The 25,815-nt window shown below is 35.2% G+C and overlaps 2 protein-coding genes across 3 annotated transcripts in view; one reads left to right on the top strand and one right to left on the bottom strand.

Annotated features, from left to right (window-relative positions):
• RB195_004164 (uncharacterized protein) overlaps positions 1-2,194 on the bottom strand; it is a gene marked incomplete at both ends in the record, with an annotated part of 17,714 nt that extends 15,520 nt beyond the window's left edge. The window contains one exon of the mRNA XM_064179956.1: positions 2,053-2,194. Within this exon, the coding sequence (XP_064033164.1) occupies positions 2,053-2,194 (142 nt within the window). The remainder of the gene's footprint in view (positions 1-2,052) is intronic.
• RB195_004163 (uncharacterized protein) overlaps positions 1-25,815 on the top strand; it is a gene marked incomplete at both ends in the record, with an annotated part of 26,708 nt that extends 893 nt beyond the window's left edge. Inside the window, 12 exons of one of the 2 annotated variants that reach the window (XM_013436362.2) lie at positions 19,702-19,745; positions 20,879-20,961; positions 21,948-22,079; positions 22,169-22,257; positions 22,340-22,432; positions 22,521-22,575; positions 22,645-22,766; positions 23,731-23,806; positions 24,003-24,133; positions 24,196-24,339; positions 25,427-25,494; positions 25,752-25,815. In XM_013436362.2, the coding sequence (XP_013291816.2) occupies positions 19,702-19,745; positions 20,879-20,961; positions 21,948-22,079; positions 22,169-22,257; positions 22,340-22,432; positions 22,521-22,575; positions 22,645-22,766; positions 23,731-23,806; positions 24,003-24,133; positions 24,196-24,339; positions 25,427-25,494; positions 25,752-25,815 (1,101 nt within the window). Of the gene's footprint in view, positions 1-19,701; positions 19,746-20,878; positions 20,962-21,947; positions 22,080-22,168; positions 22,258-22,339; positions 22,433-22,520; positions 22,576-22,644; positions 22,767-23,730; positions 23,807-24,002; positions 24,134-24,195; positions 24,340-25,426; positions 25,495-25,751 lie in introns of those variants that run through there. The other variant, XM_064179943.1, reaches the window with a different exon arrangement.

The raw sequence follows: 25,815 nt of genomic DNA, 5'->3' as shown, positions 1-25,815 counted from the left end.
TTTTTTGAAGTGTTCTTTGAAAAGAAATCGGCTAACGATGAAATCAACAACTTGATGGAGATGATGAATCTATGGATAACTCGTTTAAATGTTCACGTACTACGACTTTACATACGAACGTTAAACTGCGGGCTTACGTATGTGATTCCCAGTTGATAGAAACGTGAAAATAAGAGTTTTAGATATTGGAAAATTTCTCCTAAAAAAACGAAGAAAAAAAATCGTGGAGACGGTTAATTTTTGAGTTTGTCATTTAGAGCACGAAATCCTTCATGTGTTTCATGATTTTTGTGTTAGCGTTCTTTTCTCAAAAGCAATTTTTCGATATTTTATTTATTATTTTATTTCCTATTATATTTCTTCATTAATTATTACTTTTATTACTTGTCATTACGAATATTTCCTTATTTCTTATTATAATCTTTGTTATTATTAACCTCACTATTATCCTTTATTGGTGTTGCCTTAATTATTTATTATTATTATTATTATTATTATTATTACTATTATTATTGTTATTATTATTATTATTATTATTATTATTATTTTGAATGAATCCGTCAATACGAATCACAGCCACAACACCGACCTCACTCTCATCGTTTTACTAGGGATTTAAAAATACCTCCAGTGGAAAAAAAATCCAGGAGTTTTACGGGGAAAATTTGCGGAAACAAATATGATTCTAGAAGATCTCATTTTTCAAATTTTTTCTAGATCTTACTTTGTACAGCAGGATTTTCTTAATAATTATTGAAATGAAGAAGAAAAGAACAAAATTTGAGTTCAAAACATTTCTTTCTTTCCCCTTACATGGGTTTCTGTAAAAAAAAATGTCATGACTCTGGATAAGATGATGGATTTTCCGCTAACTGCCCATTTCTCCGAAACGGTAGAACACGTTCCGTGAATTGAGTGCCGGAACGATTGAAGAATCCTTGCTGATAATTTCCAGTTGATCCATGGATGTGCCTATTTTTTCTCTTGGTTGGAGTGGTAGCCGTTGCGTCTCAATATGTCACTAAGCTGAGAATGAGATCCTCTCCTGGATAGAATCGGATTACCCGTTCATTTCCAGCTAAGAAAAGGGAAAATGGAAAATGAAGGAATTCCCAAAATCGAAAGGAAAGCGTTTCTCTGATGTGGATGCGTAAAATGAAGGAATTCTCAGAGTGGAAAGGAAAATGATCTTCTGAAATGAATGCGCACAGGGAGAAGTTTCATTGAGAGAATTTTCAGATCACAAAATATGGTCAAGAATATCAGGGACCCCATCCTAAGAGGAGGTGAAATTTTCCTCCTTGAATATTTTTAAAGAAACGTAGGGCTTTGGCTGCCCTTGACATATGTGACGGCTTCCGAAAAGGTGAAGTTGTTCGAAAATATCAACGTGGGAAAAATTTAAGCGTCCCCGAAGTGCTCGAAATTGTCGATGACGTTAGGACAACTACGGTAGGGATTCGTTAACGAAGTTTTTGAGGGAGAATTAATGGGCTCATCGAACCTACATTCAATGTGAATGAAAAGATACGACAAAAGCACTGCACGGGAGGAGTACAGCGGTATGAGCTGCCTCACTAGGAAGGAGTTTATCTCACGATGACCTTGTCAGCTTCATGAAAAACTCCAGAAAAACGTCGCGGTTGAATGTAACCCTATCCGGATCCGTCGAACTCGATTTAATGACAAGAAAACGAAATTTTGGTGTGACATAAAAAAAATTGGACACCGTCAATCACAAACGCATCCAGTGAACGAGCGCAAAAAAAACGTACCTGATGAACTATACATTCATTAGATTAAAAAAAAGAATACGGAATTTTCACCCCTTTTTCAAAGCACACGTTATCGAATACATTCCCAAGAATAGCGTTCCCCGCAAAATTTGGACTTCCTTCCCGAAAACTAAATAACAAGTACATCTTTTTCCATAAACGCAATGCCTTGGTCCTGCAAAATTTTCGCGAGCAAAAAAAAATGGATGCACCCAATTTTGTTGGGAAATTTCTTCAATTACGCCCATTAGCTGAAGTAAGAGAAAAAAAAACGTACGAAAAATCGTTTGCGTGGCTTCTCCTAGTCGATTCCAGGAAAATGCTGCTAACAGCACGAAAAACACCGTCATCGTCGCCGTGACATTTTTCTTCTGGAAACAAAATTTCAGTAATGAACTGAACAATATGATCTCGAGCATAATGAAATTGGGCTACGATATGAAATTTGAGAGAAAAAACTAAAAAAAAATAGAAAAAAATAGGTAGAGTTGAACTGGAGAACCATGTGGACAATGGAGAAATACTGTGCAGGCGTTCTAATCGCACAAATTGGAAACACATCAAGGAAAAAAACCCGACTATCGATGATATGATAGGAAAAATGATAGGAAATGCACTGATTAACAGTACATTTCCAGCATATCAACGATTAACAGTACCGTAATCTGGTGATGTTTTGAATAATGTAGATCCACGGTATAAATTTGTCTTTAAAAAAAAAGCAGAATATTGGTAACAGACTGCAAGAACCATAGTGACATATGAAAACAGGAATGATTAACAAACAAGCGAACAAAAATGCGAGAAGTGATCCTTACTATTCCTCTGGATTCATGTGTGGAATTTACCGGTGATTATTTATCATTTACTGGTGAATTTCAAGCAGGATTCAGGATTAGAGCAGAAAAAAAACAAAAGAAATAGACAAAAATGAATAAAGACGAAAAGGACGTTGATACAGGATAGAGCTGTGGAATTTCAAGCTTTTTATTTAAGGAAACTGTAGCATTACCAGCAAAAAGACAATATTTATAAAACAATTCCGGTCATCCCATGAACTACAGTTCAGAGGTTCAGTTTTATAAAAATATGGACAAAATCGGTCTCATCCTAAGTATGGGAAAAATCCAGAGTTTCCGGAAAATTCAGCTAAAGATTAATGAGAATCATTTTTCTTTGACTCAGTTGGAAATCGTTCACATTCCCGAGATGCCAAATCAAAGAAAGTCAGATATGCTCGCATTGGAACACAAAAATCTGGATGAAATTTGGTTTTGGAACTGACAGAGATTCCGGCGGAACAGCGCTGGTGAGGTTCGTTTGTTCGTTCGTTCGTCGAATCGCCGGACAACCACCATTGAGTCAAAAGGGGCTTATATAGGAGGCTAGACGATTGACTTGTCGGCTCTTGAACGAACGACGACGATGAAACGGGCATGTCCGGAAATGCTTTTCGTTGATTAATAGATGTTTCACGTGAAAGAAACGCTTTCCATTAGCTGAACATCACATGAACGTCTTCTTCCTGGCAGAATACTTAAGAGTATGAGGATTTTTTCCTTGGACAATGCTTACGCTGAATCCATTTCAGAAGAAAATGAAATGGTGCCGTCTGCTTTATGACAAAAAAACCTTAGCCGTGCATAATTATCCGCAAAAAAAAAGAGAGAAAAACTAATTATTAGTAGAATGCAACGTTTTTGCGTGTTGTTCGCAATTGCCGACTTTCACAGCATCATGAATAAAATTCCAAAAAAAAAACGCCAAAAAAGGTATCCGCCTTTAGTTAGGTTAATTTTTCGGCGTTTTCCTCTCCTTTTGATTGGCTGTCTAAAAACTGTAGTAATAACTATGTAGCTAGAAGCCACGATTACTGTACATGTACTGCTTCACTGTATGCGATTTTCATGATATTACCGTAGCTGTTTAATTAGACCACTTTCAACTTTTGAGAAAAACTTCCTATTTTTCTATCCTTTTCTGATGAAATGATGTACAAAACCCAGTAACAAAGTAAAAATAAAGTAATCTTTTAAAAAATAGGGTGGCCTTACCCTATCGCTAGGGAACCAGCGGATGTCATGACAGCATTATCAGAAAATGAGGCATCAAACGATGGCATATAGTGGTGACGAGCGCCGGCATCGGCTGGTTGGATGCGCCGATAGGTCCAATTCTCCGGGGATATCTCCAGTGGATATCCGATGGATATCCATTAGTGAGCTCCCGATGAGCTTATTTGCACATGACCGTCGTCAATTTATCGTGTTATTTGTGATTTTTTTTCCCTCCCGGAGAAAAGAACTGCTTTGATTTTGTCGGACCACTGGGCTCATGTGAAACGAAAGCGAAGGAAAACATTCTCTGATCAATCTCTAAGGAAGAAGAAAACATTTCAAGTTCTAAGAAAAGAGGAGGCAAGAAAGTAAACAAAACTCTAACGAACTGAAAGAAAACAAAGAAAATGCATCAAAAAAAATTTGCTGATCATAAGGCTGATCGTACAGAAAAAAAAAAGATCAGCGGTGAAGTGAAATGAGCTCAACTTAACTCTGTGAAATTCTATGACACTGAGAAGCCTGTATTTCACTTTCAGTGGAGGTTTCTGTGGATTTTTGAGGTTTCTTCCAGATTTTACTGGCTATGTAAACAGAAGTTGTGAATTGTGAAAATAGATTGGAAGCAGAACACAAAATTGTGCGAAAAAAAGCGTGAAAATCTGGCCGACAGAAACAGAAAGAGTGAAATACTAGGAGAATTGTCTCCTTCAACCCTCTCATGATCATGAAAACCCGCACGTGATTTCACGTGCGCCTTGAAATCCTGGAGTTCTGGAGCTTAGAATTCTCTCTTTATGGATTTTTTTCTCCACGGGGTGCCTGTGGTTGTCGCCGAAAGGAGTCCCCTCATAAATTCTTGCCATAGACAACATATTATAAATAATGATCTACACGTCCAGATATATCCAGGCGTCCCTGGTTTTGGACACACACATATATGAGGTCTCAGCGTACTTAGGAGCACAAAATAAATTAATAAACGAGCTGCTGCTGTAGAACGTTCTAGAAAAAAGACTAATTTCTCCCAGAAATTAAAGAAAATGTCCCAAAAAAAGTTGGAATGGCGACGCAAATTTGGCACAAAATGAGAAGCTGAAGTTTTTATCGGATTTCCGTGCAGGTAACCATTGCTTTAATATTTGGATCAGACCGGATAACTAGCAAAAATGCTCTGCTTTATTATCAGGATGTAAACACATAAGGGAGTGAGGGCAAAGAAGCACGAAATAAAATAGTATACGAGCTGTTAAGCTTCCGTACAGAACGTTCTAGAAGAAAGGGCAAATTTCCCTTAATCTTGAGTAAAATTTCAACAAAAAAGTGGATATAGCGACGCAAATGCAGCATAAAATGAGAAATGCTGGAAGTTTCCAGCGGATTTCCGTGCAGATGACCGCGACCATTAACATTTTGATGAGACCGGACAACTGACACAAAGGTTCGGGTTTATTATCAGGATGTAAACACTCATGGGAATGTGAGTAAAGAAGAGGAAAGGAGGAGTCAAAGGAAGCCGGAAGAGGACTGCGAGGACGCGGACGTGCGCCGAAAAACAATGCGCGTCAATTATGAATCGATGATAAGTCGCCGGCGGTTGGTGGTGGATTCTGCCAGTTCAGGAGGTTCTGTCAATGAGAACAGCGGAAATCAATAAGAAAATGACAATCCTACATCGAAACAACAACTGACGCTGAAGGAAAAAAAGCCGTTTTCTTCCTGAAAATAATTCCTGTCTGAAAAAAAACGCGCGAACTTGTGAAACTATTCATAAATCCTACCAAAAAGTGTCCATGGCGCTTAACTGACGACAAATTTTCCAGTTCTGGATATGCCTTAGTTCTGGATATGGTTAGGGATCCGGAGAGAAATAATACATGTAATTTTTCTAACTTTATATCTTCATTTTAAAAATTTTCTAGTCTAATTTTTCTCATCTACGCTTATATATTATAATGCCTATATAATGCCAAAGTAATTCATTTTACATGTACTCAGCCCAGCTGCTGGAAAAAAAACTAGTTTACCACTAAAATTTGATTTTTCCCAGAAATCCTAACACCTACAGAAACTAACTTCAGAATTTTGACAAGAATTAATGGAATTTCCTTCTTTTTTTCTTCGAAAAAACTGGAGAGCACGCGTCACTTTCGGTCCTTTCTTCTGAAAATATGCCGCTAAGCGGAGATCGATTTTGTTGTGTTTGAAAAATATTGTTGGAAAATTCGTAAATTTTCCTCGAAAGGTAGCTAGTGACTTCGAGTAGCTAAAATTTGAACTAGCAGTTACAATATAAGCAATAAATATTCGATAGAACGAAGAAAATTGCTGAATAGGTCATTTTAACTTTAAAAAAACAACGTGGGAAATAGAATAATTTATTAGTAATTTTTTTAATAAATAATTTTCTTCCTTTTTAGCATTTTACATCCACAATTTTACCTAAGATAAATTAATCTGACCTTTGTATGACTCATGGATACTGTCTGACTCGAAAAAAATTCTGCATTTCGACGATTTTTTTGCGAAGGAAAATTTCATACAAAATTTATAAATTTATAAAATGGATAAGATTTTTGCAAATATACTGAAACCGATGTACACTGGATAATAAAAATGGACGATTTCATAACGTGAGCAAAAGTACACAAAAGAAGTACGCAAATGCAGACGAGGCAGGATATTGGAAGGGAGAACAAATTAAAGAGATGTTTCTGGAGGTTCAGTATGAAAAAAATGCTATGCTCCATGAAAGCAAGGAAGCACCCCATTCCTAAAGAGCCATAAAGTACCCCATTATAGTTGTGGTGAGGTGAATTAGGAGTAATAAAAGCAAACGTAGCACCGGAAGTGAAACATTCATCTACAGTACCTATACCTCTATGTCGTATTGGAACACAGACACGAACAAATACTTATTTACTTATTTATTTATGTATTATTTGCTTGTATTCACACTAAAGCGACACTTTTTTTTAAACTGAATGAATGAAAGAGAACGGAAGTGAATGGACCTCTGGAATAAGCTGCTACAGAGAATGAACGACGTCTTCCTGAGAAGATGAATAGCTTTACGTGTGGGGACGCACACGCGAAAATGAGGAGGCCACATATAAGCTTCGCGGCGGGAGTGCATGGCCGCAAATAGCGACGTCTCATACGGGATTTTGGGCCCGAAATGAGGCGAGACATCAGCGAAAGAATGAGAGTCGTCCGGATGAAATAGGACATAGAAAGAAAAATCATCTGAGGATAATCCAGTTAATCCGAATGCGAATCGAAGTGTGCAAGCGAAGAGAAGAGGAGGCGCAAAAGAATGGAAGTGAAGAAAATGAAAAACAACAACAAACAGAATCAAACACTAAAAGGCTAGGGCTTCCACTTTGTCGAAGGAAGAAATCACCACCGTTATCACGGATATCCTGGACGACTGAGATTTGAATTGGAACGTTTTCAACACTTTTTCATAATTGGAAACTTTCACTCAAACTCGTCAAGTCAAAAGGCATCAAAATCTTTACAAAGTATACGTAGACTTCGAATGAAATGGAAACAACGACGAATTTCAGCAGCTTTACGGCTCCTGAGAGATTTTTTTTTCGTGGAAAAAACCTAACGAAAGTACATTACAACGTGCAAAAATTTACAGCATTAGAGAAAACTGTGTTTTTTTTGTCGGAGCACCGGATAGAGCGAGATTCTTCAGATTTTAAATATTAGGAGAGTACGATTGAGGTTTATCGCTGTTTTCTCACCCAATATTATTTATTGACTACTTTTATTCTGATAAAAGGGCAATCTGAATTTTCGCTATTATTTTTTCGGTTCGTTTTTCTAGACGCTGTTAAATACATGAGTGTTTTTTGTCGATGCATGGATTTTCTTTTGAAATGCACAAATTCGTATGAATTTTCTGGAAAAGTTACTTGAATTTAAATTATTTTTTTCAAATTAAAATAAATTTTGAAATCAAACTCGGAGAGAGTTCAGACTGTGTGTATTCCTATTTCTGGATAGAGTTCTTCAAATAACCACAGGCCCCATTGATGGCTATCACTAAAAGGCACTCGAGCGAAATTTATTAAATCATATAAAAGAACTTGGAAAATTTGGAGAAAAGCAGAAAAGAAAATTCGCGAAATCTTTCTCTTTCGTCGAAATCATACTCAAATGGAGTTTCTTCGTCCCAACAGATGTTGATGCATTTTATCAAAAACAACATAGCAGAAGATTACATCCCCAGAGCCCCGGATTCCACCACCGAAATCATCGACGACATTCCTTAGTCATCGGACAGATGCTTAGGAGTTTTTTTTCCCTTCTAGATAAAAAAATATCACTACCAATGAGTGGATCTTCCCGACAGATGTTGATGGTTATGCTGTTCCATAACCATAGGAATTTCTATCAACCAGAAAAAAATAGCAGTAAATACATTACAAGTTAGAGAAAAGGACGCCACAGAAACCATGGATGTTGAGGCCTGAAGCGATCAGTGTAATAGAGAGAGCTGTATGGCGGACAGCCGCCGCCATACACCACCACATCGCGCGTCAGTCTCAGTCGACACCAGCTCCTCGAAGCTGCCGAAAATCATCGCCACTCTTTTCATTCCTGATTTTCTTCCACGAATTTATCGTTGCTTCTTACATCGAATGATTCCAATTGTTTTTATCAGCATCGTCACAGTTTGCGTTTATATTTCCTATTTTCTAGTTTATTCTAGCTTTTTTTTAAAAAATATTCTGAAGTATTTAGTGGTAGTTTTTAATTTCTTAGTTTATTCCAGCTTTTTTTCATATTCTGAAGTATTTAGTAGTATTTCGTAATCCAAATAGTTATAAGTATAAGTAAGTTCACGTTGTGAACTCATTTTGATAATAATCCCATCATACAATTAAGAGCTGAAAAAAAAATGATGAATAAAACATAAAATGAACCCATTTTCAGTAATTTGCCACATGCAAATAGACATTTTTTACTTTTTATTTTTTTTATCTACCACAAAATTTTTTATTTTATTCTTGTCCTTTTTTAATCGCATTATGAACCCACTATCACTAATTTGCCGATTTTTTTCTTCTTCCACAAATTTTTTTTTTCATTTTATTAGTGTTCTTTTTTTAAAATAGTAAGCGAATTTCTAGAAAATTACAACAATAAAAAAACAAATTTGTGATTGATTTACGTTACTTCCCTATATCTTCCACTATGATCCATTCAAATCAATTTTTTTTCTTCTGCCGAAGAATCCGTTTCGTTTTATTCATCTTAATTCATCTTCTCTCTTTTTTTCTCTTTTTATCTTCAATAGAAGTAGAGCAATTTCATCCTAATGCACAATAAATAAGCGTTCAAGTTCGTAACAGGGTCCCGTTCACGAAAACCACGGCTAACAGCAACTGACTCGTGATTTTGAATCCTCGAGTAGACGAAGGGTTTTATTAGGCTTCGGATATCAAAGGTCTGGAAAAGGTGACTTAAATAAGCGATTCGCAATTATGTTCATGTTGTTTTTTTTTCGTTTATTTACTTTATTTATTCCAAAACAGGCAGCCTTTTTACTGCTAGATTGTAATTCAGCAACGAGAATCAAAATTAATCTCTGTACCGACACGTAGGAATTTGATTGTTTTTTAACTTCACTTGTAAAAAAAAAAGCTATTAATTACTTAAATCATTTCTCTAAGTCGTTGTGTACTGGATGAAACATGATAAGGTCCCATAGATACGTGGAGAAAACAGCAGCATCGACAAAAGGTGAGAAAAAATTGTCTAAAAATTTACCGGGGAATATCATAAAGTAAAAATCAGCCCGTAAAATCTGTATCATATCAGAAAATACTAGAATAGAATAATAAATATAACAATAATAATAGAAAATGCACTTGTAAAACACTTGTAAAATTCTAAATAACAAGAAATTTCCTGGGAAAGTTGAAAAAAATAAGAAAATTTAAAATGTATTTATCTGTTTCTGACATCTGCTAGTAGTCCAGGATTATGTAATTAGGGAGCCAGCAAAAAAAGATCTGGTAACATGATAGTTTCTTGTAAGGTTTTTTTTTTAGAGAAGTCGCTTAGTTTGCCTATTTCTCGTTTTTTTTTTTCTTTTCTCTCTTTCCTGCCGAACTCTCTTTTTTTTTCTTTTCACTCTTTCTCTTTCGGATTTTTTCTCTTTCGTTTAGCTATTCGTAAAACCAGTCGGATAGAAGATATCTATTGTTGGTAGTTTCATGATTTTCCATATTCAAGACATCCAGAATGTTTGATGGGAAAAAAGAGCCGTCACATATGCGGAAACATAAAAACCAAAAAAAGCCAAAAAAAAAATACCTTGACAAAATCCATACCCAGAATTGTGTGTAATCATGTGCTGTCGCTTTTATCGGGTACTGTTGTGTGTTATTGAGGATTTAAATGATACATAAAAACAAATAAACAATGATAAAAAATAAATAATAATAGATATTTTTACTGTTTTTATTTTACTACCTAACTTTTACTATCTTAATAATTTATTTATCTGGTTTTCTTTTGCTTCAACTATTTCCGATTTTCATATTGGTATTCGATAAAAATCCCCTTAAGCTTCTATCTTTTTTTACCTCCTGCCTTTTTTTGACTTGACGGGTTGTTTTTCTCGTCAATTTCCAACCACTTCTTTGAGAGTTCATACAATTTTATAATTTAAAACTAATTATTTACAATTTAATAGAAATCTTACCGATTTGTATGTGACAAAAATATTTAATATTTCATAATATATATAATATTGTAATAATATAATATATTCTATAATATACATAATATTATATTAATAATATCTGCGATTGGTCGGGCGTGTCTTATTCCCAACAACGGCGACGTGGTTTGGGATAAGACACGCCCCTTTGTTTTATGCTCACTTAACTTTTTTCATATTGTTGCGTTCACTTTCGTTCATACAGCAGTACTTTTGCGGATTACTGTAAACAAACAGACATACGACGGAAAACAACGATTTCATCCGCTTTTTTCCTGAAATCTCCTTCCATTGACATAAGAATCTTTTCCGCATTTTATTAACCCATTTCCAAACTTTTCCAGAATACCTAATTCTTGTCTGTGGAAAATTCCTTACATCATTCGATCGAAAAAAAAATTCCGGGGAAAACACTCGAATATTTCTTGGAATTATTGGAAAATATTTTGATTTCATTATGTGTTATGCGATTTTTTATGTACCCTACGCAGAAGCGCAGAAAAAAATTCTTTCAGTATTTCCTGTTAATTTAGAATTGATTTAGAGGTAAATAATTCATCATGTATAAAAATATTTACTTAAGAATAATTACTGTAAAAATATAAAGTACCTGAGTATAGTATAGTATAAAAAATATAAAGTATAAGAGCATAAAACTATAAAATAAGTAGTATAAAATATTTGTATAAGTATAAAATATAAAATATGGAATATGGCATATATATTTAAATATAGTGCATTTGAAAATATAAAAATATTCAAGAGATATTTTTTGCGAAGTGACGCAAATTTATAGAAAACTCACAATCACGTATTATTCTTACTAATGTATCAAGTCTGCGCTCCGCTCGTCTTTCGGACGAGTTGTCGCTTATCCCTGGTTTGTGAGTGCCACGATTTCACATAATGAACTATGTTTTGAAGAATACTAGAATACGATAATTATACTTGCAAACTCGAAAGGGCGTGGCTTAATTGCAACAGAGGTTATGCCACGATTTTGATGAGTTTTTTCTGCTAGAAGAGTCCACCGTTGATTGTAAATAAATGCAGAATTTTTAAAATGTTTTCTCCAAATATTTAATTATCTTTAAATTTTTAAGTAGTTGACTAGGAGATATTCATCGCCTCTCTGAACTATTCAAATATTTCCAACTATCTAAATATTTCTGTTTGGGGATTATTAACCTAACAAGGAAAATTTTGTGGAGATTTTGCTGAAGATTTGATCAAAATTTTGAAATTAAAATTATTAAAACGTGTTTACGAAGGTGTCACATTGTAGTAAACGGGCCTTAAATTCAAGTGTGACAAATCCTGCTCCTTCACTGCTTGAGCGTCTCCTATTTTTTTTCCGGAAAAATTACTTCCAGCAGCGTTACAGCTGTGCTTGACATCGGCATTAAAGCAGCAAGCAGCCATAAACATTTTTCTCCTGGGTTAAAAAAGGATCACATCTGTTTCACAAAAAAAGCAAAAATATGCGGTCGTTTTAACACATGTGCAATTCCCACTTGGACTTTGACTCCTTGTTTTTTTTTCTTCTTTCTCTCCCTTTCTTTTTTCCTCTTTCTCTCCCTCCTCACTAAATCACTGGTACATATTTGAGGGAAATGTTTTAGAATGCTTGTTTCTAGCTCTGTTATGGTTAAGAGATATAAAATCCATGTGGGTTACTTCCCTTCCAGAAAGACGTAGCTTCCGAACCGGTGTTTGGCTGAGATTTCAAGCAAAATGTGGCAGTTTTTCTTCTTTTTTCTTTTCTTCTTCTTTTTCTTTCCTGCTTCCCTACAAAGTATATCAAAATAAATAAATTGAAAATAAAATAATAACAATATAAAAGAAATGAAATAAATTCCAATGAAAAAATAAAAAATAAAACAGATTAGATTGCTGGAAGTGAATAATTGAATTGAAAAGTGAATTATTAATTAAAGTGAATTATTCCTGGCGTCTAATTTCTTCAACTGCTTCCATTTCCCAAACTACTCCCGCCGATGCATCCTGGTGGATTTATAGTTGGATACAGTATCTGCATCTTTTCTATGTGTCCCATCGATTTTGTCGTTGTTTCGTGACAGTTGACGACGTAAAGCTCATAAGTTACTTACTCAAACAACTGCGGTGTGCGAACGTGAGGCGTGAATGAAAGTTGTGTATGTTTTGTGCTAGATGTCCGTATCGATCATGCGCAATTGTTCTACTAGTGGTGTGACAGTTGTCCGTTCTAGAGATTTCTGGAAAGTTCTACCCGCCTAAAAAATAATCCCGATGATCAATAAATAAAAGCTCAGCAGCTAAGCTGATCATTGCTGTCCGAACTAACTAATAGTTTTATTTTTTTCCAGAGATTTTCCATTCCAGACCTGACAAATTATGAACGCTTCTCTCTAATTGTGACAGTTGACGGAAACTGCGAAACGTACATGGTTATCGTTTGACATAGCTGTACATCCCTTGTAGCGGTGCAGCAAGATCTAATCAATAATGGACAACTGTCACTGTTACTACAAATTCAAAATTTGTTCTATAATAACATATTTCCCCATCCTTAAACACTGTCACTTTGCTATTTGATTCCTCCCTACCCTCCTAGAAATGTGATAGATGTCCAAGGGATTTGTTTGCTTAGTTACTACATTATATTGCTTACACATTACTACGATCATGAACGAACAGCAGCTGGTCGCTTTCAATGCAGGACAACTGTTACTACTTATTTATGTGTTGCCTTCTACTATGGCAAATTTCTCTGGACCGCTGAGATCTCTTTCAGTTTTCTTTTTTCCTTTAACATGTCATGGATAGAGTGACAGTTGTCCGGACTACTTCAACACTGAGCTTTTACAGCCGTTTCATGATTTTCTTTGTGTTTTTTGCTTGAAGAGACGACCACTTATGTTTAAAAATCTTCCAGAGACGCACTCTATTCAAGGATGTACCTCATATTCCAGGCGAGACCAGACCGGTTTTTTTTTAGATAAATGCAATCCTACAAAATGCAATTTCCCCTTAGAATGACAGGAGCAGGATAGATCAAATTTCAACTCGTTTTAGTGGATGGTGCGCAGCGCCGTCAATCTTACTAATAGAGGACATACGTCACATTTCTCAGTAGTATTGTATTGTAGTTCGATGGATTTTTTTTGGTTTTTTTTTCTCTATTAGCTTTTTTTTCGTTCTTTATGGAAATGAAGGTGAATCTCTTCGGACAGTTGCTGTGGTTGCTCTCCTTTATTCTATTCAGGTTCTCAAAGAGTTAGCAAGACTAATAGTGCCTGAATTTAAATTTTGAAATGTGTGAATTTCTGTAATTACGGATGAAGTGGGGAGAATGAATTTTAAAAGAAAAAGAATAAGAACAAATAATAACAAATAAATAATAATAAAGAAAAACTAATTAATAGTTGTTTGCAGTGTAGGAAGTTCATTATAATCATTTACTACATTAGCGTTAAAAAAATTCGACCTGAGGGAAACGTTCCTCACAGGCCCCATTAAAAATAATATAAAATGCAGGATAAAATAAATACAGGTAAATAATAAATATACAAAATAAAATTGCATTCTGTACTAATATTTCGGTTACGTTCGCCAGCGCTGGGGTTTTTTTTTCGCCGAATAACGCGACGCATCCGCAGCAACTTACACCTTTTTTCTGTCACACGCATCCTCTCTGCGCTCTGCCGTGCTCCAATCAAACGCGCACTGCGGTCCTTCGAGCAAACATGGGTGCCGCGCCCCTACATTGCAAAGTTTTAAAAAATTCCGAAAATTGATCTAATTAAGTCGAAAAAACTTAAAATCCATAAAATTGATAAAATCGATAAAGTTAGTTAGTTCCTTAAGAAATATTCATTAGAGTTTTGATCCTTTTTTATAGTGCATTTAATTATTAAAGGACTAAAACTACATAGAGGATTAGTTACTTGGTGTGTCGTTGTGTGTATGTCCCACTACTGTGTCAAGAGAGGAGAGTAAAGTAGACTAGTAACGGACAGCTGGCACAACTGTTACAATAATTGATGTTCAGCTGCAAACACTTTACACACACACTTCCCTTTACCTTCAAGTTTCTGCAAATTTTGAACAAATTCCCCATCCGGAATAGTTTTTACGGACACAATTTCCCGCTTGTTTAATTAATTCCATCAAAAAATTAATTGATTCACTAAAATATAATTAATAATACATGTCATAGATTAATTCCATCAAAAAACGAATTATTCAGTAAAATATAATTAATAATATGTATATAATAAACTAATTGTATTAAAAAACGAATTGATTCAGTAAACTTTAATTAATAATATTCAATAAATTAATCCCATCAAAAAAGTATTTGATTCAGTAAAATATAATTAATAATAATATATAGCATATAATAAATAAAAAAATACAATAGTTATCCAGGGGATAGTAGCATTCTTTAAATAATTTTCCTATCACACTCCTTTATTCCCTTTTTTTTATTAGTATTGTTATTCTGAATAATCCTAAGTTTATGATCCTGATCCCTATTATTTAATAATTATATTATTAAGATATTTAATTATCCTAGATACTTTTTCCAATTAAGCAGCTCAAACAACCTCTAAATGTGGATCTTATAAAAATTTTTAAGTGGTTCACTATCATTCCATCTACTTATTGACATATCCAACCAATAATGTATTCCAGTGACCATAATCCAAGGACATCCTTCTTTTTGTCGGGGAAAATATCTGTTTCAACAATGTGGACTCTCTCTCTCTCTCACTGTGTTTTTTGTTGGAATTTTGCTTCCAATGGATTCATATCCACAAATGCACTCGTCCTCCTCCTCCTCGATGTTCTGCCTACATCCTCGGGGCTGTGTTCGACTGCACGCACAAGCTTTACACTTTTCCGCCCACTAACAAGCTTGACAGCCGGTTGTTGACGTCGATAAAACCCAAGTACTTCACGGCTATTGATCCCGGGAACTTCGGGATTCCGGGAGGTCACCTCATTTGGAAGGTTGGAAGAAGCGCTGGAATTGCAAGAGTGCATTCTCGTTCGATTCGAGAAAAACAAACACTGCTTTTTGCTTTTTTTCGTGTGGGTTCACAATGTGATTCAACATTTATTTATTGAATACGTCCAATTATTTATTTTTATTGTTTAATTATTTAATTACTTTATTCATTTTATTTAATTAATTAATTAATTTAATTAAATTTAATTTATTTAATATTTGATCATTTATTTAATTATTTAATTACTTTATTTATTTAATTTAATTAATTGATTTATTAAATTATTTAATTATTGTTTATTTATGTGAGTACAACCAAACAAAATATATGTAAATGCACCAATAAACAAAAAAAAAAGAACAAAAAACTTTAATATATAATATATATGTTTCATTTTGTCGTAGTAAAGACAGAAATTATATAAAATTGAGCACCTTACGGATCCGAGCACATATCGCGCGAGAACTGGTCCTTCTCTCTTTGATAATTTTGAAGATGACAACGAATATACACCCACACAGATGAAAAAAAGTAGTTGTTGAGAAAATTTATCTACTAATATTTTAATTATTGAGATTTATTCACAATGTGTGGTTAGAGATGCTAAATGCCCCACTATATCTCCGCATTGTCGTTATTTTCCAGACGCTCGTGGATATGCGGAAGTAGACTGACTTCCGACTGACTCTGATGGCTTCGGCGCTATGTACTCCAGTCGTTGTGCCTATTGTGCGAATGTGCCTCTTTAAGAGAGCAAACACTTACACAAAAGGAGGTGCAAAGCGTCGTGTCAGCGCTAAAACTCTCCCCCTCTTCCCTCCCTGCCTCCCCGACCCTACTTATGAATGCATATTTGCGCACACTTCTCATGATCCTGTCAAACATTACTCCCAAAGGACAGGAAGAACTCGACGAAGCCTTTCCCGATCCGCCGCGCCCACTCGTCTCCACCACGTCGCCTCTCTGCCCCCCTCTCGGCGACGTCGATTAGCGCCTTCCCAGTGTGGATTGACTTATTCACAACGAAACTAGTAAGCTGTCCGAGCCGTATTGGGACGTGTCCCATTCACTCACTCTCACTCCAAGCAGTTTCATGGCACCGTCGTGATGAATGTCGTCCACCTGCACTAGAATCCGAAATCCATTTCAATCGTCGGCGAAATTCTGGATTCATGAGCGACACGAGTCTATAGCTCTATTCGTAGTGGTCGCCTAGCTCTAGGAACGTTTAACTAGCTTCGTTACCAGTTATCCACAACGTTTTCCACTTGAGAATGTTCCGAATTGTTCGGGAAGAATTTGGCTACGAAGCAATAGATGGAATTGAATGGTGGGTGGTTATAGTCTCACTTATTCTTTTTCGAGTATTTCTATATTTTGGTAGAAGGTCGAAACATTCCTTGGATTTTAAACTATTCTAAGGAAATTTTGTTAAATATTATTAAAATTTTTAAAATTAAGTTCTTCACCCTATTCATGAGATATGAGACAGCCATAATTCGAGCCTTTTTTAATTTTTTTTTGAATTCGAATATTTTTGTCAACATTTTGAATCATTAAGTTTTTTTCTGCCGGAAAAATCTTCTTGCCGGAAGAATCTTCGCATTCAGTACTGGGAATAGTTTCCGAACTAATTTTTTTTTAAGTTTTCGAACATTGTTTCTGGTATCAATTTTCTGAGCTCGTTTTCTGAGCGAGCACAATTAGATCTGTGGATACTTCTACTCTTTTTTATTAAACTAATTTCCTATTAATTTTTTCCCCGGAATTCGCTCTGAATTTAGTTTCAATTTTCCGAATAATACAATAGTAAAAGTAAATTTGACAAATATTTTGCTTTACTTTAATATCATCTTTTTCAATTTCAGTCCGAACTCACTTTAAATTCTATTCCATCTGGCTGAGATTTTATTACCGTTCGAAACCGGTCAATGTTCCATATTTTATGAGTTATTGCGTATCAAAACGTTGCCATTTGCAGTTTATGTACGCTCCCAAGTTCTATATTCTTTCTGGCTGACATCTGTCTGTTAGGATTTCCATTCCCAAATGTAAAGACAATCTTTTACGTTATAAAAAAAAACCATTTGACACTGTTCTGCAGGAATTTTGCATTCTTTTTCTCTATTTGTTTTTTCTTTTTTATTTTATTATTTGCAGTTTTTTTTTTTACATTTGAAATTCTCCTTAATTAATTAAAAGGAATAATTCCTTTTAATTAATTTTTCTCCTAATTTAGTTTTTTTTTGCTTAATTTTTATTTTATTTTATTCACCTACTTTTTCTCTTCTTTTTCCTCTTCCCTCTGCATATCCAATCAGTTTCATTCATCTCTTATTTCTCTTTTTTTTGTAATTTTTATTCTTCTCATCCTATCCGCTTAAAATATCGTATTGGCTTAATTATTATATTATTACTATTAAAATCGTATTTTAAATTCAACAGATGATCAGTGAAGAGAGTTTTTAATCTGGCCTTCCTGTCAAATTTACTTTTTAATTTTTTTTTCGTTTTCATGCTATTGTTTTTCTCTAAATAATAATCTATATAGTATCAAGCGCTTGTTAAGGTTAATTTTGTAGTCAGAACCCTTAGTTTTTCGAAGCAGAAGCTTTCAGAAACGTTTAAAAATTTAAAAATCTAAAAATATTGCATTATGTAATAAAATTTGGAAAAATTATATTAAAAAATTGGAAATACAAAGGATTACGGTTGGTGCAGCGTTGTAGCTGAATTCCACCAACGAAGGAGGGAACATATGTCTTTTCTCACTTGACTATACAATGGGATTATAGCAGTAACCTCAGTTATAGCCATGAATCGACATATTTACTACAGCCATCCATCATCGATGTGAACCACCAGCCTCGTCGATCATTAGGGACCACTTCATGAAGTTCGGTCGACGGCAACCTCACAAATTGAGTTATATCCCCCGAAATCGGAACTCCACAATGCTTTGGGCATCTTTTCTCGGAAATATCGCAAAAAGAGATGCACTCTGGAATTTTGAGAAATTTAATTATTTCAAGAATTCCCCTAACCATCTTTTATGTTGACGTCAACGTCATCGTTCGAGGAACGCACAATAAAAAACATTCATGGGGGCTTGTTTAGCATATTGAAATTCTCATTTCTCGCAGAAACGGTTCTCCAGAACTTTTCCAGAAATTGCGTGCGCCTTGTGCACGATTTTTGGGGCAAATCAAACCACTTTTCGGTTTTTTCCTGGAATCTCTTATAATATTTCACAATGACATTCTTAATTTCTTAATAATTCTTATAATATAATTTCTTTTTCTTCAATTTTCTTCTCTTTTCTGTTTCCTGTAGGATTTACTTGTTATATAACGACAGATAATTTTCTTTTTTATTTCTCGGCGATAATTATGAATTCTATTATTGATCAAATCCCTTCAAAATCGATTAGTTACACTTTTTTGAAGTTTTTTGAACAAATGTGCAAAAATTGGGAATTGGAAGGATTTTCATGGTTTATGCATAGTTACATAAATAGAAGGACGTACTACAAGAAACGATACGCTATGTCCTTGATTTTTTTTTTTTTTGAAAGTGAATTTTTTTGCACTACTCGTCAGATCTGTACTTTGAAAATTCGAAAAAAAAGGAAAAAATTCTAGGCCCGTAAATCTTAAGGAATCTCTGGAATTAAAAACATAATGTGTTGAGTCGTTGTTGTTGATAAAATCCCCTCTGAACACGTGAAAGCTGCATCGATTTCGCTTGTGAGTCGATTTGAATGCGCAAAAGAATTCCGACGGAGCTTTCTGGATTTTTCTTAGTACAACGGGAATTTCTTATGTTTATTGATCGCTCACCCGACTTTAGGACTGTAGCACTGTATTGAAATTGCATCAATTTTGCATGTGAACAGCATGAAACCTTCTTAACTATGAACTCTTACCGCTACATGTAACGGAGTCCGGTGTTAATGTACATATGGATATGGTAGCGTGCTCCCGCACGTTTTCGCAACGTATCTCACCACGTCTGCGCAGCGCATGAATACATCGGCGACTTTTTGCGGCTTGCACGTGTTCCTTTTGCGTTCGTTCGTCCACAACGTTAGGTCCCGCCCTTTTCACATTTCTTGCAACATTACACTGATGCATCTGACTGTGATGGAACGTCTGGAAATTACGACTTTTTAGTAAGTCGTCTCTTTTAATTTTTTAAATTTGAAAATTCGATAGCATTTGGATAATTTTTAAAACTCTAAAATTCACCTCTTAAGGGAATCGTAAGTCCTCGAATGAGTGAAACTCATATCGTTTTGTACACAGTCACTGTATCTGTGCCTTGTAATTTTTCCATACTGTGTACTCTCTATTGTTCTACTTTTTTACCTCCTCTAGCGCGAAAACGACCTCATTTCCTATCAATTTCCGGTAGGACCAAGTGCAATGAGGTTATTCTTCCAGAAGAATAGATACCTGAGTTCTTCTACGGCTGTTGTTAGGACCTTGGGACATTCTTGACTGTGTTTCAAAGAGTTATCAAATAACAAACGATAATGATAAAAAAAAGGAATTCTTTAGTTAAAAAAAATAAAAAAATTATTGAAAGGATACTTCTAGATTGTTTTGAAGAGTTAATGAAAGTAACAAAGAGAAACCTCTTCCAAAAACAAGAAAAAAACAAGGTAAGCCATTTTAAAAGGAAGTAATTTTGCTTGAAAAACCCAGCAGCAACTTGCACTTGTAAGAAAAAAAATATCCCCACCAAATAACTGTGAGTTCATCAGTAAAGGTCAGGTGAGTTTCTTTTATCAACTGAATTTATTTTATTCGTTTTTGTTTTAATTTTTTTTTCTTCACCAAGTTAAAATTTGATTATTCGGATTGATTTCAGCTCATTTTTGTTTGATTTAGAAATTACAAAATGAAAATTTTTGACTATCTCGTTTTTTTTCTTATTAAGAATAGGTGTTTTTGGACAGTGACCATGGTAGAGAACCCGTGTTATAGTTTGGATGAAAATTTAATTATGAACAAAATATTCATAATTAAATAAAATAAAAATAATTAAAGTATAAATAAAATATAAGATTAAAACATAAATAAAATTAAATTATTATGTTATTAAAATTTAATTAAATTAAGAATATAAAATTAGTGCGATATAACAAAACCATGCAAAAAAAAACAAATCTATTATTTTTCCGAGAAATCTTGTAAAGCTACTGTTCTCATGATGATTTATGTGATAAGGCGCCGAGCTTCCTAATACCAATCGATACGTATCTTTTCCATGGCCGTTCTGATTGTATACTTCGTTTTTCAGTAGGATGACAGCCGTATCGCCGGTATCCTCTCACAGTTACCATTATCGCAGCGAATCACGACAAACGCAGCAACTTGAACCACGTGGGTCTTGGAAAAAAATATTTGAAAAATTTTGTAATTTTTTTTTAGGTTTTCAAGAGTTTTAACGAATACAAACAATAATGACGGTTATTTTTACATATGCTAGAGTTTTCGTAGTGAAAAAAGGAACTCGCTTCTGTACCGTATGGCAGTTGTCCACTCGTTCTCACTTAAAACCGTTTCGTATAGTAAAAACGACAACATTACACGTACATCTGCCATGAATCATTGACCGCTAACATAAAGAGACAAAGAATTCGCATGTGAGTAACAGGGACAATCCGTATGCATGATGGAATGGGGGGAAAGTCGGGGTTCCCTTCGGTGCATGGAAAGTAACGAAGTGATGACTTTTGCGAGGAAAATCCTCCTTTTAACAACATTTAGAGAAAGCTCGGAAAGTTGAGGTTACGGTATGAAGTATGCGCTCCTTGATTAGCATCAGCTATAAGTAAAGTTTATATGGACCGGATTTTTTATGCAATTTGTCAACAATTGTAGCAGGAAGGATTTTGTATGTTCAAATTTTTGTATGGAAAAAAATGTATTTTGTATGTTTTTCGACGTTTTTAATGTTAAATTCATTAAAAGATACAAAGTTGCACGCTGGAACCAATCTTTAATTATGCCTACCTATGTTCGCTCACGAATTCGCCCTTGACGCGAGTCGCGCAGCACTGTTCCAGTGTATTTCGCGGGTAGCGGTGTTCTATTCTATGTGTAGTTAGTTTCATGTAAATACTTTGAAAAAAAAAATTAAGCAAATCCTGGCTCAGTCTTCCTTTATGTTTTTTCCAATAGGTCTTCAATCTCTTATTTTTGTGGCCGAATTTCAAGCGTTTTTCGACACTTAATAAGTCAAGGTTTTTCAAAAAAAATTAGTGTTAGGGAAATTAATTCCGAAATATTATTGTCATAACGTTACGACAGCATGATAGACGACAATCTTATATTTTTGAAAACATCAAATCGTATTTATACTTCAGACCTACGAACCGACTCGCGCACCTCCAATATCTCAAATGTCCCGGATCCAGTGGAACGGCACGTACAACGATGGCGTAGCGAGAGTCGTTCGAGCAATAAGGTGTTCCGTAACGAAGAGGAACCAAGCCAACGTGAGTGCTTGAGTTCGTAACGTATCGTACGTTTTTTTTAAGCGATATTGGTAGAGTTCTCCTCATACCTAACCTCTTTGTAATTGCAGAGGATGAGATTGTTAGCGGAACACTAAACGCATTGAAAGAGGATGTGGAACAGACCACCGAAATCATCAGAAGGAAACAACATCAAATGGTGGGGGCGTGGCTTTGGAGATTTCCCCCCGGAAGAAAAAAATGCCAAATTGAAAATCGATGTGCTCATATTCTGTTTTCAGCATATGGAACGTCGACAATTCCAAACTGAAATGGAAGTTACTGGTCGTGTTTCAATATCACCAACGGATGAATGGCTTAGCACTAGACTTAGGGTTAGTTTCTCATTTTCATCGTTCAGGATCGTTCGTTCAGCTTTGCCAGATGTTTTATTTTGAGGAAAATTGTGTTCTTTTTTTCCAGACTATTTCCACCGAAGACATGAATCGTGAATTAGGAAAGATCAAAGACGATCAAAGTGATTTTTTTTCTAGGAATTATTGTAGCCAATTGCTGTACGAATCCTGGGGAAATTCGTTTCGTTTAGGACAAAATGCTGTCACTGATACGTTGGCAGCGCTTGTCTACGATGTGAACGCAACTGCAGAAGTGTTGAGACGAGGATCGCAGGGAAAGGATAAAGGCGGTAGGAAAAGCGCACATAAAGAGGTATAGTAACGAATAGAACTCACTGGAAATCGTAGAATTATTTAATTTTTAATTTAAGTGGGAGCTATCAGTATTTTCCTAGGATAAATTTACGTTAAGGAAAAAAAGTATTCCTTTAAAATCCTGAGCCATGAGCTATTATTTCGGCAATCACTTTGATTTCTTTTCTTTTCTCATTTTCTCTCTCTCTTAGACATTTTATTTTGTTTTTTTCTCCGCTGGTTTTGCTTACTTTGTAACTATAAACAAACAAATAACTATAAGCGTAGACTAATTCGTTGACTAAGTGCAACCCGCTCGTTTTATTTTTTTTAATTATTAATAGATTATTATAATATAATAATTCTTTTACCTTTTCCATTTATTTTGTTATTTGTTTTTCATCGTTATTTATATTATTATTCATTTACATTGTGATTACTTTTATTGTTATTATCATTATTTTGTTTCCGAAAACATTCAGCAGACAGTTATCTTCCAGAAATTTCTGATAGTTTGTGACCTCTGCTCCTTGTTTGTTGCTCTCTACCGCTTTCTCTGTCTTTTAGAGTTCAAACCTCCTTATTTTCTTTCAAAAGGAGCAGGTGTACAGAAAAAAACTTGATCGAATTCGAAAATTAGCTGATTGAAAGGAATTGAGGTCTCTAAGTTTTTAAACTGCCAACTGAGGGCCTACGGTTGAGCGGAATGGATTTTCTTTCGCCTCCACGGTCTGATTCCTGTCGCTCGCGCTTTCTGTTTTGTCGCTGCCCCGGTCCGAAGAGATCAAATCAGTGAGGACGCCAGAAATCCTTGCCGATGCTACCGTAAATTCTGCTCGCAAACTTAGAAATCAGCAAATATAGCAACTCCTGGTAATCCATTTTCTTTACGCCTCTTTCCTCTTATATTTTTTCGTACTACAGATATATAATACCGTAATTAGGGCCAAAACAGTGATACTCTACTGCACTAATTTTCTCAGGAGATCGAGTATCGCTTGCGACTCACACCCGCACCAGAAGATGAGCGCCCGTTTCCGGCACCAAGGAAACGCCAGGGTACGTAATTTACGACCACCGTGTATTAATAGTCATCGATTACCTTGCTGAATTGAAGAGAAGTGGTGCCAAAATCATCAGATCCAGAGAAATTCTCTTTTTTTCTCAATGACACGCCTTTAAAACTAGATAACTATGTTCCTGCATTCTTATCCATTTAAATTATCCAAACCAATCAATATCGGTCAATATTCAGTCCCGGAGGAAAAGTATACGGTAGATGAGGTGTCACGCGACTACGGAATGGCAATGAGTGAGAGTCAAACGAATAGTCTACGCCGCACCCGTCAACGATCCGAGACACCGAGAAGGACACTGCAGATCGAGGTAATCAATAATCGATCGGATCCCTATTCCATTATCTTTCATTGTTTTTCTTCTTTGCCTAGGGTTCTCCACCTCCACTAGCTCCAGTGGTTTGCGCTTATTGTAGTGAAGAAATTGATGGTCCGATTTTAACCGCACTGGCGCCAAATTCGGAACGAGCGCAGAAATTCCACACCTATCATTTTATGTGTTGCTATTGTCAGAAGGTTAGTCATTTTATTCAAATCGTCATTCGATAAACACTTTTTTATTTACTTTTATTTGCTTGTTTATTTACTTTTTACTTTATTTTTCAACGGCTAGAAAAAAAAACGTGAAAAAAGAAAAGAAAAAGCACAAAAAAGACATAAAGGAGAAATGAAGGAAAGGAAACCCCCGAGAATTTTGCAAAACAAATTCGTTTCTACGTTACACAGTTTAAAGCCATGCTATTTACTCGAAAAAGGCAAAAAAAAAGAAAAAACATCCTTAAGCCGGCTGGTGGACATTATTAATGCAGAAATCGAACGAAAATTAAAGTAACTACCAATTAATCTATATATCTTTTTTGCATCGATACGAGAACTGTTCCCCTTCCAAACCTCCCAAGGTATGGTGGCTGTTTTCTCTCCTTAAGCTAAGTAAACGTGCCAAAGTTCGACGACCAGAAAGATTGCATCCATCCTGGTACGATCGATCAGTACCGATTTACCAGTCCTCGAAGTCATAACTTTGCTGTTTCGTCAGTCCTAACCGTCTGCCGATCCTGCAGGGAACAGTTTTCGTTCGGTTAAGGTTGCTTGTATGATTTTTTCTCTTCATCTAGGATTTATATTTGTCGCAGAATGATTTGTTGAGAGTCAATTTGTTGAGAAAAAAAACCACCGACCTCAAGGCATCGCTGATGAAATGAGTTTCATCTTTTTCCTCACCAATGGAAATGCATTAAGTTCTAGCTTCCTTCCTGAAACGTTTTTTGCTGATCTGTAACTTTTTCCAGATATATTTCCATTTAAAAAAAAAATTAGAAATCTAAAACTTATCGCCATGCGTTGACTCGCGAGCCGTATCTTAAAGTAATAAGCAAGTTTTGGGTTGTGTCAATTTCTAGGATCGTACATACTTTAAACAGAGGTGTTTACTATTTATTTATTATATTTATCCTATTGCATTATTATTTATCTTTATCTTTTGCAGTATTATTATATTTATTATTAGTATAATTACAGTATCACATAAGACACTGCAGATCCAGTGAATGTCATGTTTACGGTAGTTGTGCTTGAATTCAGCTCAATAATAATTTTTATTTAGGCACTAAACATGCACGGCACGTTCAGGGAACACGAAAGAAAACCGTACTGTCATGATTGCTTCTATAGGTGGGTGTACGGTATTTCCATCGTTGTTTATTTGAAAAATCCAGGAACATTTACTGAAATGTAGTAAAATATCAAAAATGTCCATGGATCATAAATTTACGATGAACTTGTCGTCGGTACGATCTCAGAATAATCTGGCCACAATTATTGATTTCAGGAAAATTTTCTTACTGTCATTCGCCAATTTATCTTCTTATATCTTTTTTATTTAAAATTGCTCTCCACCTCATCCTTCACCGACGTTCCCTTAATTTCAGGCTTTACAACGGCCTACTGTATGAACCGGACGAACATCAATCGACAATCGAGAAGCTCATCTAA

The sequence above is a fragment of the Necator americanus genome, chromosome I (assembly GCF_031761385.1).
Source record: "Necator americanus strain Aroian chromosome I, whole genome shotgun sequence".
Taxonomy (NCBI): Eukaryota; Metazoa; Nematoda; class Chromadorea; order Rhabditida; family Ancylostomatidae; genus Necator; species Necator americanus.
The sequence above is the reverse complement of the archived record's forward strand: the minus strand, read 5'-3'. Positions and strand labels throughout refer to the sequence as shown.